This window comes from Protopterus annectens, chromosome 11.part0, assembly GCF_019279795.1.
Source record: "Protopterus annectens isolate FY-2018-M chromosome 11.part0, PAN1.0, whole genome shotgun sequence".
In the NCBI taxonomy this organism is placed as follows: domain Eukaryota; kingdom Metazoa; phylum Chordata; order Ceratodontiformes; family Protopteridae; genus Protopterus; species Protopterus annectens.
In genome coordinates, this window is record NC_056745.1 from 1,560,125,325 (window position 1) to 1,560,144,334 (window position 19,010).

Sequence of the window (19,010 nt, forward strand, 5' to 3'; positions counted from 1 at the left end):
GAAGTCTTAAAGTCACCTGTGAGTCATTATCTAGTGACTTCAGTCCTCTGTGATTTCTCAGAAAACCATAAATTTTATGAGGAACAGACTGAAAAATATGAGTCAAAAATATGGACATTCTGCAAAATTCTGACTGTTGAGAGGTGTGGTCATACCTTTTCATGTTGGTTCACATGGTTTCTTTGATTAAAGCTTATAACCTGTAGCACTGTATGTACTGATGTGTTAGATCAGTGAGTTATGAAGTTGTATAATTGTCTTCCTGGTGCAGACCTCTCATCTGTCCGTATTTTGGAGGAATGTTACTGTTTTCGTGCCTGATTTACTTCTGCAAACGGTGTCCCCATTTTTGCAGTTATGTCCCAATTTCTGGGCTTGATTTACCTCTTTACACAATGTTTTGAGTCCTCTTGTTCACATGTGATTTTTGAAGCTGTCCAGTATACAAAAAAAACAATCTACATGAGTAAGGTACTAGTGTCACCAATAACTTAAAAAAAGAGGACACACATCTTGCACCTCTCTTTTTCTAAAGCAAAATGATGACCTTGTGAGGTAGAATTTTAAAATACAGTTTATTAAAGTCTACAGACTTTACACTGCCTCTTTGATAAGGTGCTTATATTTTCCATCATTTGTCACCCTCTCCTTTTAGATGTGTGTTCCTCAGTAGCACCGTACAGTCCTACCAGAAGCGTGAAGATTTTTCTACTATTTGATATTTGCATTTAATACTAAAGATGTCCAGATTTCTGACTGGAAGCATCTACTTTTCAAGTGCCTTTGTTATTAATTTGTCTTCAGGTTGGGGATGCACTGGCAGAGTTAAAAGTCAGTTTCTTCCTTTAGAAATAGATGGGGTACAAATAAAGATTTTCTGCTTCTGACAGATTTATTGTTGTCAAATGTTAAATGTCTATTACTTTCCCAACATCATCAGTGATTGTGTCATTATTCTTATTAGGCCAAGACACCTCCAGTGTGTCTTGTTTGCTGAGTTTTGTAACATACCTCTCAAGTGTACCTCATTACGAGGAACGTACCTCATTTGGGGTCTTAAAAAATTCATGTTCCTCAAAGTTCCATATTGAAAGGGTCTGTCACACATTCAGTGATAGGATTTTTTTAACTGATATCCATTGTAAATAGAAATGAATCATGTTAAATCATTAAAAGATCTTTTTATAAGTAAAATCAACATTTTAACTATCCTATGACTTTCCTAGTTGAAGTTGTTAGTAAACCATTAGTAAGTGTTCCACATTTTGCCCATTTGTTCCACATTATGATGGCTAGTGTTCCTCATTTTGGAGATGGGAGGTTGAGAGCTATGTTTTGTAATGCTGCATTCACTGAGGTGGGCAGGAGGGCATTTGTGCTGCACCCATCTCCCTTTCTTTGGTATGCAGTCTCAGAAAAACTTCAACATTTCAGTTGTGGTGCAGGTAAGGTTTTCTGACTTTTACACAGTGGTCACCCAGCCCCAAGTCATGCACCATGAAACTGGCACCAAGCGCGAAGACATGGTGCTTCACACCACATCCTGTCACTCACTGCTGAGGTATTTGTGCTACATCCTCCTCTAATCAGTTTTAGAACTGAGAAGTAGCTTCCAGATTGCTGTCTTCTACTCCTTACCAGGCACATATTTAAAATGATATGGTGGCTCATTTACAAAGTAAATGCAATATTTTGTGTTAGTAATACGCAGTTTCTTAGTAAGCAAATAAGTAAATATGTAAGTAAAATACGTGATATTTTCAAGGGAGTTGTAACCCGTATTGTCTCATCATACAATTTTACCAGAAAAGCAAAATTCTAAGGCAAAATATGGCAGAGCGATCATGGACAGGCGGGGTGCAAAATATGTGTCACTGACCTTACATTGAAGATTAACGCAAGTGGTGCGATGCCATGAGACCTCTCAACCAATTGGGGACAAATTTCAACAGAATCAGGGACAAGTCAAGAAAAAATCAGGGACAATCAGGGACACTTTTAAAATATTAGTGCTATTAACTTGAAACATTGACAGAATCAGAGCGTAATATACATTTACTGAAGTAAAAGAAGTTTATAACTCTCAATTATTGTCATTATTCTTCAAGTGTAATTCACCACCTTTCCTCCAAGTCACTAGTTTTAGGAGGGATTAAGAGGGACAGAGTTAAAATTTGTGTCAAAATCAGGGACGTCCCTGAAAATCAGGGACAGTTGAGAGGTATAGAATTTATTATGAAACGTTTTCCCAAGAAATAATCGCGTAATAGTATTTATTATTACTATTATTATTGTTGCACTTGCTGTTATTTAATGGCACACTCATCACAAAGCGTACCTTTCAACTTCTTTGCACAAGAAATCTGGACCAAGCCTAAAATAATGGGGGGGGGGGGGGGTCAAAGGCCCGAAAATAGTGGTAGATTTTAAATACTGCGCTTGTAAACTCAAAACAGTTGCTAGAATAATGAGATTTGTGTTACATATGGAGAGCACGAATTTTTCTGAAGAGTATGAGGTCTGAAACTCAAATGTACGTCATTCCTGCGTGACTTCAATCCTCAGTTGTTTGCCAGAAAACCACAGATTGTTTGAGGAACAGACCAAAAAATGTCATTCTGCAAAAATCTGGCCAGTTGGGAAGTATGATGAAATCTACTAATATAAAGTAAGTACATCCAGCTATTCAAAAGTATTAGAAAACCAGCAACAGTCCGCTACCGTATGCATGAAAATGTACGTTCCAAGGTTTAAGTAATAATACTTTAACAATTATTACAGAGTGACTTATGGATACCAATGGGCATGTGCCTTCGTACTAGCCAGCTATTTACTAAAATAAGTGGTCAGTTGCCCTTTAAAAATATTGCCTGACAGCTGCCTTACTGTTGCTTTCAACAGTTGATAACTCCACACTAAGAACACTTTCAGAACTCGAGCCGCGTGCTGTAAACCTGCTAAAAGTAACTATTCCAACAAATTCCATCAAGGCACCATTGGTGACCACCCAGCAACCAATCAACTGTTCCATTTCAGGACGAGCCCTGCCTCCTCGCCTTAAAGGGAACTTCAGTTCCTCCAATCAACTAAAAGGAAGGAAGAAGGGGTGGGGCCTTAGAGCCTCAGTCCCCAACTCTGTGTTACTGGAGTGCTGCGCTAGAGAAAAAAATGTGACAGCTGTGAGGTGCCTAGAGTGTAGAGGCATCCGGACTGAACATGGACGAAATCAGCGGTACCAACGGCGGGGGTAATAACAATAATAATAACAGTGGCTCTAAAGGCAAAGGCATTCCTAAAATGAGAGAACTGTTTCGGAGCCAGCGAAAGGAATCCGAGGTGAGCAGGTCTTTACTTATATTTTTAGCTTCGGTACTTATTCGCTATCTGTCTGACGGAATGCCAGGAAAGGATGAAGAACAGCTTGAAGTTCTTATGATATTTATGACTGTCAAGCTATAAATAACGGGGTAGGGAGGGCATTGGCGTGTTGCTGTCTGTTTCTATTTCTCAGGTGAAAGCAGGGCTGAGGGAAGGTGACCTACATAGCTCTGCCGTCTAGTAATGTATGGAAGTGAAAATGTGGGAACTCAGAGCCCTGTTTAAATCCCTGCAGACGCACTTTCTGCGTTCAGCAGCTGTTTTCTTGCACCAACTCTCAAAACTATTTTTTAAAAGGAGGCTGTGCTGAAAATATTATGTGTTTCGCTTGGGTTACGGATAGTCATGAAGGATAAAACTTTGCTGCATTTGATTGTAAAATACATATCATTATATGAGTTTATATTTGATAAGCATTTTTTTTTGGTATGAGGAAGACAGTGGCATGTGAGGTACTTCTCCATCTGGTGTGCACTTGTGTCGGTTACTAACAGTCAAATGGACAATTGATTCGCTCCTGAGAGCAGCCCCTGTAACATAGACTTCACACATGACAGATAGTGTAGAGACTTACACACACACACACTCTCTCTCTGTCTCTCTGTCTCTCTCTCTCGCTCTCTCTGTCTGTCTGTCTGTCTCTCTCTCTCTCTCTGTCTCCCTTTTAGACACATCTATCTCCAGAGGAAGGGAATACAAGATGAACACTGGATTTAGTAATTTACTTCCTTAGATAAATCTGAGTTTACTGGAAACAGTGGGTTAATAGAGGAAAACATGCACTTGCTAATTACAGAATGATAAAGAGCGGAAATCCAAATGGTAGTGCAGACCCAAGCACTTATATTTTTATGTTCACGTACAGGAAACATGCTGTTACAAAAAGCATCACAACCTACTTGTATAATGGAAAAAATATTTTGGTCACTACAGGTGTGCGTGTGTGTGTGTGTGTGTGTGTGTTGTGTGTGTGTATGTATATGAGTATTCCCTCACTATATGTGTGTGTAAATATAAACCATATATTTTCCCGATCTGCACTGTACTGTGATCTCCATTCAAAACCTTTTGATTTTCAAAAACTCAATCATATGTTCCCGACCATATGAATTTTGAGTTTCTGAAAACTCGATCATCTGATAGGGATCCATATATATACACACACACACATATATATATATATATATATATATATATATATATGTATATAAATATATATACACACACTCGAATGGGCAAACGTCCGAAACCCAAACGGCCAGGCATATTTACGTGAAAGTGCTTTTCACCGAAGAAGCGATTTTGCATAAGTATGCCTGTTGCCGAGGTCGTACTATGGTGCGGGTAAGGGAAAATTCCCTTTTCCCACGGTAGTGCAGTCTCGGAGGGAGAATATTAAAGTGGGGGGCACAGCCCCCCCACATGGGGGGTGCAGGCGGGCGAAGCCCCCTTGCTAAAATGTTAATGCAGTGTTTTTCTTTTTTTGTAACACGCTTTATTGAAAGCGCTTTTTCGATAAAAGAGCTTTCGTTAAAGTGTGTTAGGTTGTTATGGATTTGGACGTTTGCTCATTCGAGCAAACATCCTAGATCCATACATATATATATATATTTATATATATATATATATATGTATAATGTGTGCGGATCTGTATATATTTGTGTCTGCCTGTAGTGTATGTAGTATATTGAATATGTATGTACATATGTATGAATAAAATATGTGTGTGTGTATGTGTACATGTTTAAATGTGGTTTTGTGTGTTTGTTGGGGGACTTGAGTATTTTGACCAAGCTTCGGGCTCACAGTAACTGAATTCACTGACATAAATGTATCTGAGTGAAGCAGAACCAGGGTCTTGGGTCCCACATGTTGCTTGGGACTATCCGCAAGGCACATACAAGCCTTCATTATTAGATGCCGATTTTTTGGGGGGGACTTTATTAACCTTCTTGGTGGACACTGCTTTTGTTCCATTTCCGTGGGTAGAACAAGAGCCTTTGCCTGCCGTGCCTGTCTTGCTGTTGAGCACTTTTGTCTTTCTTTTTGCTTAGAGTGTTGAGGTAGTGACATATGCTGTTAAACTCTGGTGGTGCAATATGCTTAGTAACTTGGTTTGTTACAGCTCCTGCTGGTCATCTGTGTCTGCAGGCCTTTGTTAAGTCCTTACTTTGGAATGTTCTTTACCTTGTGGTGCTCTGGGCATGTACTACCAGCTGAGGACATGCATGTAGTCCAATGCTCCTGCAAGACATCTTGTCTTCAGCTACCTGTTCCACAGTGCTTACTGGCCATATCTCCCAGGTATTGATATGTCCTTATTAGAGAGTTACTCCGCCTCCCCGGACAGTGAGTTGTGCTATGGCTGCCTGCTCCCTACCTAGCTGTCTAGCAGGATTGTTAGATAAACTTTTGCTGTTAGCAGCACAGACCATTGCTGTTTTGCTGAGGCAGTAAACTAATATTAGGATATGCATTTCTGCTGGTGAGACTTTACGTGCAGTTGTTATGGTTGATTTAATTTTATAAGACTTTACGTGCAGTTGTTATGGTTGATTTAAGTTTATGGTCAGTATCATGATTGATTTGTATCTAAAGGGGTTTAATAGGACAGCCTGCATTTTAATAATACATTTACAGTTATCTAACAGATACTCAAATGCATATTTGGCACAACACAGATTACATTAATTATAGGTTGTGCAGTCGCTGCAGCTGTTAGATATATCATACAAAGGTATTATTCATATATTGTGATTTTAGTAGTTTATTCTGTTACATGCTTTAAAATAAAGACCAGGAGAAACATGCTTGTTTTTTATACAAACGTGCTTAAAACATTTCCTTAGTCTGCCGTCTTGGCCAATTATGAACAAACTCTGTGCACTTAGTTATTTAGCTTATGTGAATGCTAAGGCATTGGGTTTAATGAAAATCCTGACTCTCCTCTCGAAGTATAAAGAGACTGAGCTAAAATTGCGGATGATATTGTGATATGTAGTGGGAGTAGGGAACAAGTTCAGGAGACCCTGGAGAGGTGAAGATATGCTCTAGAGAGGAGAGGAATGAAGGTCAGCAGGACTAAGACAGAATATATGTGTGTGAATGAGAGGGAGGATAGAGGAATGGTGATGGAGAGTCAGGATTTTCATTAAACCCAATGCCTTAGCATTCACATAAGCTAAATAACTAAGTGCACAGAGTTTGTTCATAATTGGCCAAGACGGCAGACTAAGGAAATGTTTTAAGCACGTTTGTATAAAAAACAAGCATGTTTCTCCTGGTTGATAACTTGTGTCCTGTCAGTAAGTTAACCATTCTTCGAAGGTGCTGCAAACAACATAGGTTTCCTCCTGCCTTAACATATCATTAGGAGTATTAAAATGTAGTTTAATTATTTTTTTATTTTAGTATATATTGAAAAGTTTGTGTTACTAAGCCAAAATGTTCTACCATTCTTTTAAAATGTCCTTCTTTTCTGTGTGTAATTTTTCTGTGTCGTTATGACAAGTATGTTCTATGAGACCATTTAAAATCATTACCGGATTTTTCAATACGAGAAACTAAAAGCCGTGCTAAGAAGTTAACGCTGCCGATTATTTCAATCTTTTGCAATAAATTAGATTTTGGTGAATTCTAAAATAAGTTCAGCTGTATTATTGCTTTACCTCAATCAGTTTATCAATCAGTCAATAAATAAGTCTCTTTTGAGTGTTTTTTTTTAAATAAATAGGTCTCTTGGTAACAATACTGCTGTCCAGGAGAATGTGCACTCTTCAGCTGTCTTGCAGAATACTTCCTTTTAGCCATGAAGTCATATCTGATCTTGAATTATTGAGCCGTCTTTTAAAAGTGTTTACAATTCATGCTTCTTCTTTCTTTCGGCTTTTCCCGTTACGGGTTGTCACAGCGGATCATCTGTTTCCATTTCTTCCTGTCCTCTGCATCTTGCTCTGTCACACCAACCACCTGCATGTCCTCTCTCACCACATCAATAAAAGTTATCTTAGGCCTTCCTCTTTTCCTCTTACCTGGCAGCTCCATCCTCAGCATCCTTTTCCCGATACACCCAGCATCCCTCCTCAGCACATGTCCAAACCAGCGCAATCTCAGCTCTCTGGCTTTGTCTCCAAACCGTCCAACTTGAGCTTACCGTCTAATATACTGATTCCTAGTCCTGTCTATCCTCGTCACACCCAGTGCAAATCTTAGCATCTTTAACTCTGCCACTTCCAACTCTGACTCCTGCCTTTTTGTCAATGCCACTGTCTCCAACCCATATAACATAGCTGGTCTCACTACCCTCTTGTAGACCTTCCTTTTCACTCTTACTGGTACTCGTCTGTCACAAATCACTCCTGACACTCTTCTCCACCCAGTCCACCCTGCCTGTACTCTCTTCTTCACCTCTTTTCCACAGTCGCCATTACTCTGAACTGTTGATCCCATGTATTTAAACTCATCCATCTTCGCCACCTCTACTTCCTGCAGCCTCACCATTCCTCTATCCTCCCTCTCATTCACACACATATATTCTGTCTTAGTCCTGCTGACCTTCATTCCTCTCCTCTCTAGAGCATATCTTCACCTCTCCAGGGTCTCCTGAACTTGTTCCCTACTCCCACTACATATCACAATATCATCCGCAAACATCTTAGTCCACGGGGACTCCTGTCTGATCTCATCTGTCAACCTGCCCATCACCACTGCAAATAAGAAAGGGCTCAGAGCTGATAGTTGATGTAATCCCACCTCCACCTTATACACATCTGTCATTCCTACTGCAGACCTCATCACTGTCACACTACCCTCATACATATCCTATACCACTCTTACATCCTTCTCTGCCACTCCCAACTTCCTCATACAATACCACATCTCCTCTCTAGGCACCCTGTCATATGCTTTCTCTAAGTCCACAATGACACAATGCAACTCCTTCTGACCTTTCCTATACTTCTCCATTAACAGTCTCAGAGCAAACATCGCATCTGTAGTGCTCTTTCCCGTCATGAAACCATACTGTTGCTCACTAATCATCACCTCTCTTCTTAACCTAGCTTTCACTACTCTTTCCCATAACTTCATGCTGTGACTGATCAGTTTTATCCCTCTGTAGTTACTGCAGCTCTGCACATCTCCCTTATTCTTAAAAATTGGTACCAAAACACTTCTCCGATCCTCAGGCATCTTCTCACTTTCCAAGACTTCATTAAATAATCTGGTAAAAAACTCCACTGCCATCTCTCCTAAATACCTCCATGCTTCTACAGGTATGTCATCTGAACCAACAGCCTTTCCATTCTTCATCCTCTTCATAGCTGGCCTTACTTCCTCCTTGCTAATCGGTTGCACTTCCTGATTCACTATCCCCACATCATCAACCTTCTTTATTTCTTATTATCTTCATTCATAAGCCCCTCAAAGTACTCTTTCCATCTGCTCAACACACTCTCCTTGCTTGCGAGTACATTTCCTTCATTATCCTTTATCACCCTTACCTGCTGCACATCTTTACTAGCTCGGTCCTTCTGTCTAGCCAGTCGGTACAGGTCCTTTTCTCCCTCCGTAGTGTCCAACATTTCATACAATTCTTCGTACGCCTTATCCTTAGCCTTCTCCACCTCTCTCTTTGCCATGCACCTCATCTCCTTATACTCTTGTCTACTTTCTTCATCTCTCTGACAATCCCACTTCTTCTTCGCCAGCCTCTTCTTCTGTATACTCTCCTGTACTTCCTCATTCCACCACCAGGTCTCCTTGTCCTCCTTCCTGTGTCCAGATGTCACACCAAGCACATTTCTAGCCATCTCCCTTACCAGCTCTGCTGCAGTTACCCAGCTATTTGGTAACTTTTCACTGCCACCCAGTGTCTGTCTTAAACTATGCTCTATTTTTTGGCTACCAGCTACGTTTCTGCCATCCATGCTTTCTTTAACACTTTTGAGTTAATGATCTATTTCATGTTCAAATGATGTTGAAGACACTATTCTCTAAAAAGATAGCATTCCTTTTCAGTTGTGTCCAGCACACTAATCAGTCTAATGTTTTATGATCTGATAAAACTATCTACTTCTAAAGTTGTACTATTTCATTGTTAACTTTTAATCTGTGGACATTGTCTTTCTTCTGTTGTGAATTAGCATTGTCATCACACTGAGTATGACACCAAGTTTTGAATTCCAAAGTAACTGTTGTTGAAGGTATCACCTTTGTTTATATTCCTGAAGTGAATAGGACTAAATAATTTAACTTTACTTTTATTGTATTTTCTTTTTTTTTTGCTATACTCTGATTTTGTGAGTTTTTCCTGTGCTTGGGTACATGCAACCATTCTTCTATGAAATTCTTTAACTGTAGTTTAGTGATGCTTCCTTTAATAATTTTGTTTTCCTCTGGAAATACCTGGTGTTCACATACCTGTGTATAAACTCTTTATGAGCTCTTGGTTTGGATTTGCTGGCTTTTCATGCTGTTTCAGTAAACTGTTACTGAATGATACACTTTTTCCTTATGTTCCACAGCACCTCCCCAGTCAGCCAACATTTAAGTGGCTTTAATTATTCAGCAACAAACTGGGTACAGCTCAGTCTTTTGTATTATATACTTCAGCCCTTCCTATTTTGTACAAAACATGTTGGATGTACAACAGCAGGGCAAATGCTGCTCCTGGCAAATCCCTACACATTTCTTTGAAAGCTCTTTTTGATAGCTTACTGGTGGAATTTTTCTGATTTCTCTCTAGTAGCCTTTGTTAATTGCCTTATTTGATTATACCCAGTAAGTTGGATAGTTTTTGGAGACCTCATCTGTATTAGAACACAGACTTTACAGAGGCAATTTAGAGAAGGGCAGTAAATATGGTGCATTTTTTTGAACCAGTAGCCATATGAAGATAGCAACATGAAAAGTTAACACCTATATAGTGTTATACTATAGGGAGGTATGTAGGTATAGTGTGGTAGGACACATAATGGAAGGAATCCTGAGTCCAAGCGGATACTATTTTTCAAAAATTGCTGCATGTGAAAAAGAGGAAGCTGGCTGAAGATTCTAGGTTAATGGCACAGGAGAGACTGATTACAATGGCATATTCTCACTCAGTGGAGTTAACCTGTTGGGGACATGAAAGCAAAAGGCATCTGAGATTCTGAGTTTGTTGATTGTTTCATATTCAAACGACTAAATCAAGTAGTTAGAAGCAGTAAGTGTAAACTGCAGAATATTCCTTATTTTAACATGAATAAAGGCAGTTTGCCTAAGTGTCATAGTCAACAGTTTGTTCTTGTATACAAGAAAAAAATATTTTGAAAAATAATTTTAATGGGTGTTATTACATAGTCTTATAGCACTGAGAATATTTCTTTTCAGGAAAAGTGAGATGTTGTGATGTTTAGAGCAGATAGCTACTGAGTGATAGAGCTTGCCTTGAGTGAAATACTTAGTAGAGTCTAAGTTGCCACCTGAAAGACCGGAGTTGCTAATAATATGTGCTGCCTAATAAAGGTACCTGCGATGAGGCTGTTTGTGGAGATAAAAGGTTTATGCAGTCCAGCATTGGTTTTCTGGCCTCAATCATGAAAAGTGTATTATTGTCTTGAGAAGAAAAAAACGTAACCAGTAAAATGATGCAAGACTGAGTGTTGAGAATGGTGCTGTTTAACAAACATGTGCCAAATACCAAATTGGTATTGGAGAACAAGACAAATCAGCCTAATTAATAGCATCAGGATTGCTGTGCTGGTATTGGATGCATTGACATGACCCAGTGTTAGGACTGATTGTTTAATGTACTGGTATTCGGCATCACACTGGAGTTGGGAGAGCAACCCTAGCTTGTTTGCTGATAATGGACAGAGGAAACAGTTGTCATTGAGGCTTGTTGTGGCTTGTAATGTGGTCATTGTAGCATCTGGATAGATATTAACAAGGCAGAGACACGAAATGTGGGCATATCTAACACCTCCCTTTTTAAAGGGGTCAATATTACATCGTCAAACTTCAGAAAGTTCGAACAATGTAATATCGAACTTAATTGTCTGAAACATTAAAATAGCAAACAGAAAGAACAGCAATTTTTTTTCCCAGGGAAAAAAATCGCTGTACGCTACCAAAAAAAACCTCTAACCTAAAACTTAAACTAAAGTGGAGGGCTTCACCCCTCATACCCACCACATGGGGGGCTGTGCCCCCCACACCCCCCTACTTAAGTATACCAACTCCGAGATCGCACCACAGTGGAGGAAATAGCAAAGCCCCGAAAACAGGCCACCAATTTTTTTCCCTGGAAAAAAATCGATGTGACGTGGCTTCGCTATTTTCAGGTTTTGGACGTTTAAGGTCGATATTACATCGTTCAAACTTTTTGAAGTTCGATGATGTAATATAGATCCTTTTAAAGCTGTAAAATATATATTTATTAGGTATGGTGTATTACATTCTTCTTCTGGCTTTTCCCAGTCAGGGTCGCCACAGCGGATCACCTGTCCACTCATGATTGGCAGTGGGGTTTTACGGTGTCTGTTGCCAACCCGGTGCCCAACCTTCCACAGAAGGCACACACATGCACACACTCACACCTAGGGCCAATTTAGAGTGTTCAATTCACCTACAGTATGTCTTTGGGATGTGGGAAGAAACCGGAGCACCCGGAAGAAACCCACGTGACCACAGGGAGGACATGCAGACTCCGCACAGAAGGCACCCCAGCCAAGGATTGAACCGGAGAACCTCTTGCTGTGAGGTGGCAACGCTAACCGCTGCACCACCACGGCCGCCATTACATTACAGTAATCATTTTAAAATGAACCTGTTTTGACATCAATTTAACTCTAAAATACCAGCAGGAGGTGTGCACATTATTTTAGGAGCCAGTATAATAAGAACAGTTTAACACTAGTAAATGCTTATGAAACGGTTGACAACCTGTTACTTTAACAGTTTGGAAAAAATAAAGAGTTTTTTTGCTAAACTGTTAATTTAACAGGTTGGCTATCAAATAATTGTTTCACAAGCATTTACTCATGCTAATACATTCTAATTGTAGTTGCCTGCAATGTGACATAGACACCTCCTGCTGGCATTTTAATATAATGCTGTAAATGTTTCATGACTAGCTTCACTTCTGTGTTCAGAAACTTTTTTAAATGTTAATTAACTAAAACAGTGGCTCAAAATGAAGTTTTATTTTTTACATAAAGGAGTGTTCACATGCTCAAGGATGCATGCCAATACTTTTTTATGTAAAAATAAAACTTTGTTTCTCTGCTTTAAACATGATCTTTAAGATTCTTCATGACTGGGCTTGTTTCATCCACTTACCTATAAGACTGAGGGTAGTGTGGATGGGTCTATATCTGTTTATCGAATTGCTGGTCAGCAAATAGCATTTCATCAAACCTCTGTTTATTGAATGGCATTTCAGTGAACAATGAAATCTTTCCCAGAGTAAGGAAGCACTTTGCTAAAGGCACACTAGAACAGAAACCGCACAAAAGCAAACCCACCCAAGTGGGGGATCCCCCCCCATGCCCCCACTAACTATATATATATATATATATGTGTGTGTGTGTGTGTATGTGTGTATACATATATATACATATGTATATATATATATATATATATATATATATATATATATATATATATATACTGACTCTGGGATTGCACTACGGTGGGGAAAAGGGCAGAGTTGTGGTGTTGGCCAAGTGCTTCCTTACTCTGGGAAAGATTTTGTTGTTTGCTGGAATGCTGTCCGATAAGTAGGGTTTCGATGAATTGCTGTTTGCTGAATAGCATTTTGATAAAATGATATAGACCCATGTGGAATAGATAGTATATCAATGGAATTAATAATCATAATACCAAGAAAACCAACTCATCCTATTTAAGTACAGCAAGTTGCACTTCTTTGTTTTAATACGATTCATAGTCATGCACAAAATACTTGGCCCTCCATCACATTAAAATAGTATTTGCATGAGTGTATATTGCTCAGCTGAGTTCTGTTCCATCCTGTTTAATTGAGTAGCTTATGTGCATATAAGACAACACACAGAGACAGACAGCCCTTCCTCTCCAAGATACACAGAGACAGATAGGCAGGCAAGCTTACACAGAGAAATACACACATATATGCACATGCTCGTATATGCACAAATACACAAGGACACATACAAGCACACGGAGAAGCACACACTTCTAGTCCCTGCACACTGTGCTTCCAGAATGTCATTATCCATATTACCCACAGATCACATCGGGCAGTGGCATCCAACACAGTCACATACATACACAATCACAGCAAGCACTCAGTAATATAAAATCACATTAGCCACTGACAAACTGTCCCAGTAATCGTGCAGGCACAGTACATATGCACACATACGCATGTATGCATACACACACGCATATATGTGCATACATAGATGCACACATATAAAAACAAGCACATTGCATATCTTACCTGGATCAGCAGTCAGAGCATTGTGAAGCTGCGCTGCATTTCTGTAGTTAGATTTTCCCACTGAAATGCACAGATGCACTTGGCTAAATTGTTGTACACATTTATGCATTTTATACAGTGCTCTGTACAGATTTTGCATAGTGTAGACACCCATGAGTCACTGTGCTGTGCAATAATTCTTTTTAAATAAGCCATGTCTCCATAATAACCAGGAAGGTAGTTTAGGAATCAGGACCATGTCGCATACTGTGCAGAGCCACTTTTACAACTTTGTGTAGTATGCATGTCATCTATGCATTACAGCCTATATCCAAATATCCACTCATTCATATATCTTCTGAATTGCTGACTTTTGTGTTTCTAATCATTGTTAGATATGACAATATTAAATATGTCTTGTCTCGAAAAGATAGGCTTCAATGCACTAATCACATTTACATGTGCTGCACCTGTAAGTTTGATTATTTCAGGGAACTTGGAGTAATAGTCCACAGTTATGAGATGTGTAGCTGCTTTGCACTGGACTAAATCATTGGACAGTCTGCTCCATTGAATGATCTGGTACTGTGTATGTTAGCATTTCTTCAGTTTGATTGTTTCATTGTATGCATTGTAAGTGGTACAACTCTGCACTGCTTCTTCCGTTTGAATAAACATTCTTGGTCGGTGCATTTTACTGCTTACGTTTTTTCTTTGCACTTTCCTGATCCTAGATTTGATTTGTGTATTATGTCAAACGTTTGTCTTCCCAGATGATATTGTAATTGTGATTTTATAGCTGTGAGCATTAAAAAGTTTCTGCTCATTTCTGCTCCTGAGAATAAATGGTACCTTCCTGAGAGCTTGTGTAACTGGAGATAGAATAAAGATTTATTTGTAAACTGGTAGTCAGTCGTCTGGTAAGCTTACCAAGCTTGTAAACATATCAGAATATTCTTACAAAAGACGTTGTAGTTATATTGTTACAGTTGCGTCAGTGATTTTTTTTAACCCAGAGGCACTACCTGGTTGTCAGAAATGGTTAATAATGCACATAGCTCTGTGTTCAGTGTTTTGTATCTAGCTGTTTTAAAGTATTTTCAGAAAAAATATTTCACTTTGCACCTGTGCCTAGTTTCAATTCAAAATTCTTTCCATTAATTCGCTGCATGTCTTGCCAGCAGTTTCACATGCATTTTTTTATTACTTCAGAAGCATTTTCATTCTTAAGTGTTAAAACTATTTTTTCATTTAAGTAGGACCAACAAAGCACTAATTTTCAGTCTCCTATTCAAGAACATGCATTTTTAATTCACTTGTTTTTGCTTTTATACATCTTATAAAACGTCATTTTCTTAGCAAGGATTTTGCAGGATTGATTACATGCACCCATCAAGACTTCATGTTATACCTATAGCGCCATCTTAATGCACCAAGCTTGAATTAAAACTTTATGAGCTTGTGGCTGGTCTCTGTTTTAGTTTCTGTCATGGCTTTTCATATTCATTACTTTTACAGTACATCTTGGATTTTATTTCTCATACTGTTGGATTCTTGTTTCAGTTTATACACATCCCTTTTCTCTTTTAATGGTTTATAACTATGTTGTAGTAATTTCATCTCTGTGCAAGCCCACAACGTTTGATAATTCTAGTTCACTTTCTGTCCATTTTTCATACTGTAAGTAATATTCAGTGTATTATTGAATCATGCAGCTTTGAAAATTCACACTGTTTAATTCTGTTATTCTGCTCAGTAACAGAAGTATATGTAGTGTCTGTACTCTGCCTTTGTAAAGAATAAATGTGCTTGAAATAGCAAGTTCATGTTGCGTGCTTGTAAAACAAATCTAATACATAGCAAGTTATTTCTAAGTTCACATTAATGCGTAAATGTCTGAGTGTTACTGTTTATCGTTCCTCTCTTTAGTAAAAGGAAAATAGTTAAATAGCTTCATGGCATGGCAGTGTTGCTGCACATTGTTCCTTTTCAGGCTTCTAAATTAATCCCACCCAGTGAGGAATACATCCATACCTCTCAACCTGGAAACATCAAAAATCTGGACAAAGGCCCATAAAAAATAGGTACAACTGGCCAAAAATGTGCGTGCTGATTAACATAAAATTTGCATACACAGTTATGTAACCCCACCCCAATAGAATCGTGGGATACCAACTTTTAAACACAAACTGATGAACAGACAAAATATGATCATGAAATTCAAAAAAACAGAAGAACAATAGTGTTTTATTTATATTAATATTTGAACTTATATCAAACTTTGAACTCCAGCTATGAAACACAAACTGTTTTTCCTCAACCACTTTGAATTGTTGGATCTGTTGCATTCTTTTTTATCCTTTCTCTCTCTTCTTCACTTTTGCATTTTTTTTTTTACCCAACACCAGTCAAAGACATCCATCACAACCATTTCTCTGCTGTCCATCTCCCCATGCTATCATAAACAGAAGTTCTTGTGCTAAAAATCTTTAATTGTGTACTTGCTAACACAACAGACTTGCACCAGTCTGAACATAGCTGCCGTTAACTTTTTTTGTGTGCTTTTTGTTGTTTAATGCATGTGTTTGAAGGAAGGGCATCGTGAGTTGGGAAAAACTACCCATACCTCACAGCTGTCCAGATTTTCGCAAAATGTCTAGATTTTTACCTCATATTCTGGTCTGTCCCTCTTGGGAGTGCCTTCTGTGTGGAGTCTGCATGTCCTCCCCACGGTTGGGTAGCGTTCAAAAGACATTCGTGTGTAAATGGGCGTGCCTTCGTTGAAGGTTGGGTGTCGAGCTGGCATCTCAGCGTTTCGTAAAAATCTACTGCCAATCATTAGCGGACCAGAGTTCCGCTGTGGCGACCCCTTACCGGGAAAAAGCAGAAAGACAAACAAACATTCTGGTCTGTCCCTCATATTTTTTTCTGGCAAATCATTGAGCATTGAAGTCCCTAAATAATGATATTCACTTGATTTTCTGACATAAAATCCTTCGGAAAATGCATGCTAACACAAATCGTGTTATTTCATTAACTTTCTAAATTTATAAGAGCAACATTTAAAACCTGCACCTAGTTTTGTGCCTTTGTAGTCCCATTATTTTAGGCTTTGCCCAGATTCCTTACACCAACAGGTTGAGAGGTATGCTGGCATGGTTTCGAGATTGAAGTCACTAAATAATTACATACATTTGAGTTTCAGACTTCAAATCCTTCAGAAAATGTATCTTACACAAATCTTGTTATTCTATCACATTTCTAAATTTAAAAGAGCAATGTTTAAAATCTGTCCCTATTTCTGGGTCATCGTCCCCTCATTATGTTGGGCTTTGTCCAGATTTCTTGGACTAAGAGGTTGAGAGCTATGCCCCTGCTGTTTATTTTTTCTGTTTTTTTTTCTCTCCGCACCATCACCCATCTCTGTCTTTATTCTCCTTTTCTACTTCTACTTACAGCAATAAGCTAATCTTAAACTGTGTAAGTTCTCTAGATTTTGTTCATTTTCAGGCTTACCGTGATTGTTTTATTTGGAATCGCATTTACTGAAGTTGTCTGATTTGGTCCAGTAACACTCTCATACGTTACCTCCAATTTTCCACTCCTCTTACTCTACAGTTATGCTCTCTGCAACTCCACCCCACATTACTTTACCCGATCCAGTTTCTTTCTCATAAAAAAACTAAGCCTACCCTATAGCGTTTTAGCCCTACAAGACAAGGTAGACATTACCAACACATTAACAGTGTCAACCTGTCAACTAACCCCCTACTCCACTAACAACACTTTCCTATCCAACACAGTCACTCTAGTCTGACAACTTTCTTCCATTAATACAGCACTTAACCACAACTCCATCTTCTACTGTACAAGCACCTTTTCTTATATAATTACTCATCTGTCTATACCATCTCTAATAGCTACAACAAGCCTTTACTTCCTGATTTCAAAGAAGCAAGCCCAATTGCTGTCCTCCTTCCTGTTATACTATCTCTTAATCGTAAGTAACAAATTCCTATAATGTAATGACACTCAAATTATGTTTACCTCCCTATTCCTCTTCCTTGGCAGTCTCACATCTTACCACTCCACTGTTTTATATATATTTATATATATAAATCATCTGCCATCCCCTAACCATACTCCCCTTAACTACTCCACCATGTGCACATCCCTCAATATAGCAGCAAACCTTTACATCTCACATTCATCTCTTCAGACTTAAATATCTAAACTGCCCGTTCACTATACACACAATCAAACTGAAAACCAAATTGAAAAACAAGATCTTCCCAGCAACATTGCTCTTTATACTAAAAGTACACCTATGTGGTGACATCCACCCTAATGCTGGTCCATCTAAACAAGTAACAACAAAATGCAATTCTATTCTGCTATACACTGATTAAGGTTTTAGCATCTCAGTGAATTATTTTTACTCCAAGGTGCAATGATCCTGGTGTTAAATATCAGAGTATGGGGAGGTGCAGGAGGGCAAAGCCTACTGCATAAAATACTTTCATTGCTATAGAGACTTTCAATGTTTGCTGATTTTTGGGTAAATCATACTTAAGTATTTGCATATTTGGGCTGTGTAATCTTTTGCAACGTAACCACACATAAAGATAGATACATACACACATTAATGTGTATAAAGTGCTTACACACTTGAATTGTGCAGTCTTTAGTTATGCAATGATGCAACCATACTGCATATGCATACATACCAGTATTGTTTTGAAACTAGTTAATATCCACAGCATTTTCAATAAATTAGCAGAATTCCACACTTAGATAAGCTTCCACTCCCTTGACATATTAATCACTGAACCTTGGCATATTAGTTACATAACTTTATATGAGGCAAAATTGGTATATCCTGAAATTTATTTTGTTTGAAGAAGCTATTAAAATGGGGAACATAAGAGAAAATGTTATGCTGTACCTGAACGCAGTTAAGATGGTCAACACTAGATGCAAGTCACATGGGACAGCACAAATTTTGTAAATAGGAGGGTCACCAAGAAAAAAAGTAGCATTCAGCTCACAACACATAAATGTACTGACCAAATGTGCCAGTGATATTTCTAGTTTTGCGTGGTAAACTGCCTTTATTTCTTGTATATCTGTGATTGCATTTCAGTCTGGGGCAAAACAGAAAAGGTCGTTGTTATTAATGAAGTCAGTC

At 38.6% G+C, this 19,010-nt stretch overlaps 1 protein-coding gene across 1 annotated transcript in view; it reads left to right on the plus strand.

The window, feature by feature from the left end:
- The first annotated feature begins 3,126 nt into the window (after nt 1-3,126).
- Nucleotides 3,127-19,010, plus strand: part of STRIP2 (striatin interacting protein 2) — a 1,652,725-nt gene continuing 1,636,841 nt past the window's right edge. Inside the window, exon 1 of the mRNA XM_044088838.1 lies at nt 3,127-3,336. Coding sequence (XP_043944773.1) covers nt 3,217-3,336 — 120 coding nt within the window. The 5' untranslated portion in view covers nt 3,127-3,216. The remainder of the gene's footprint in view (nt 3,337-19,010) is intronic.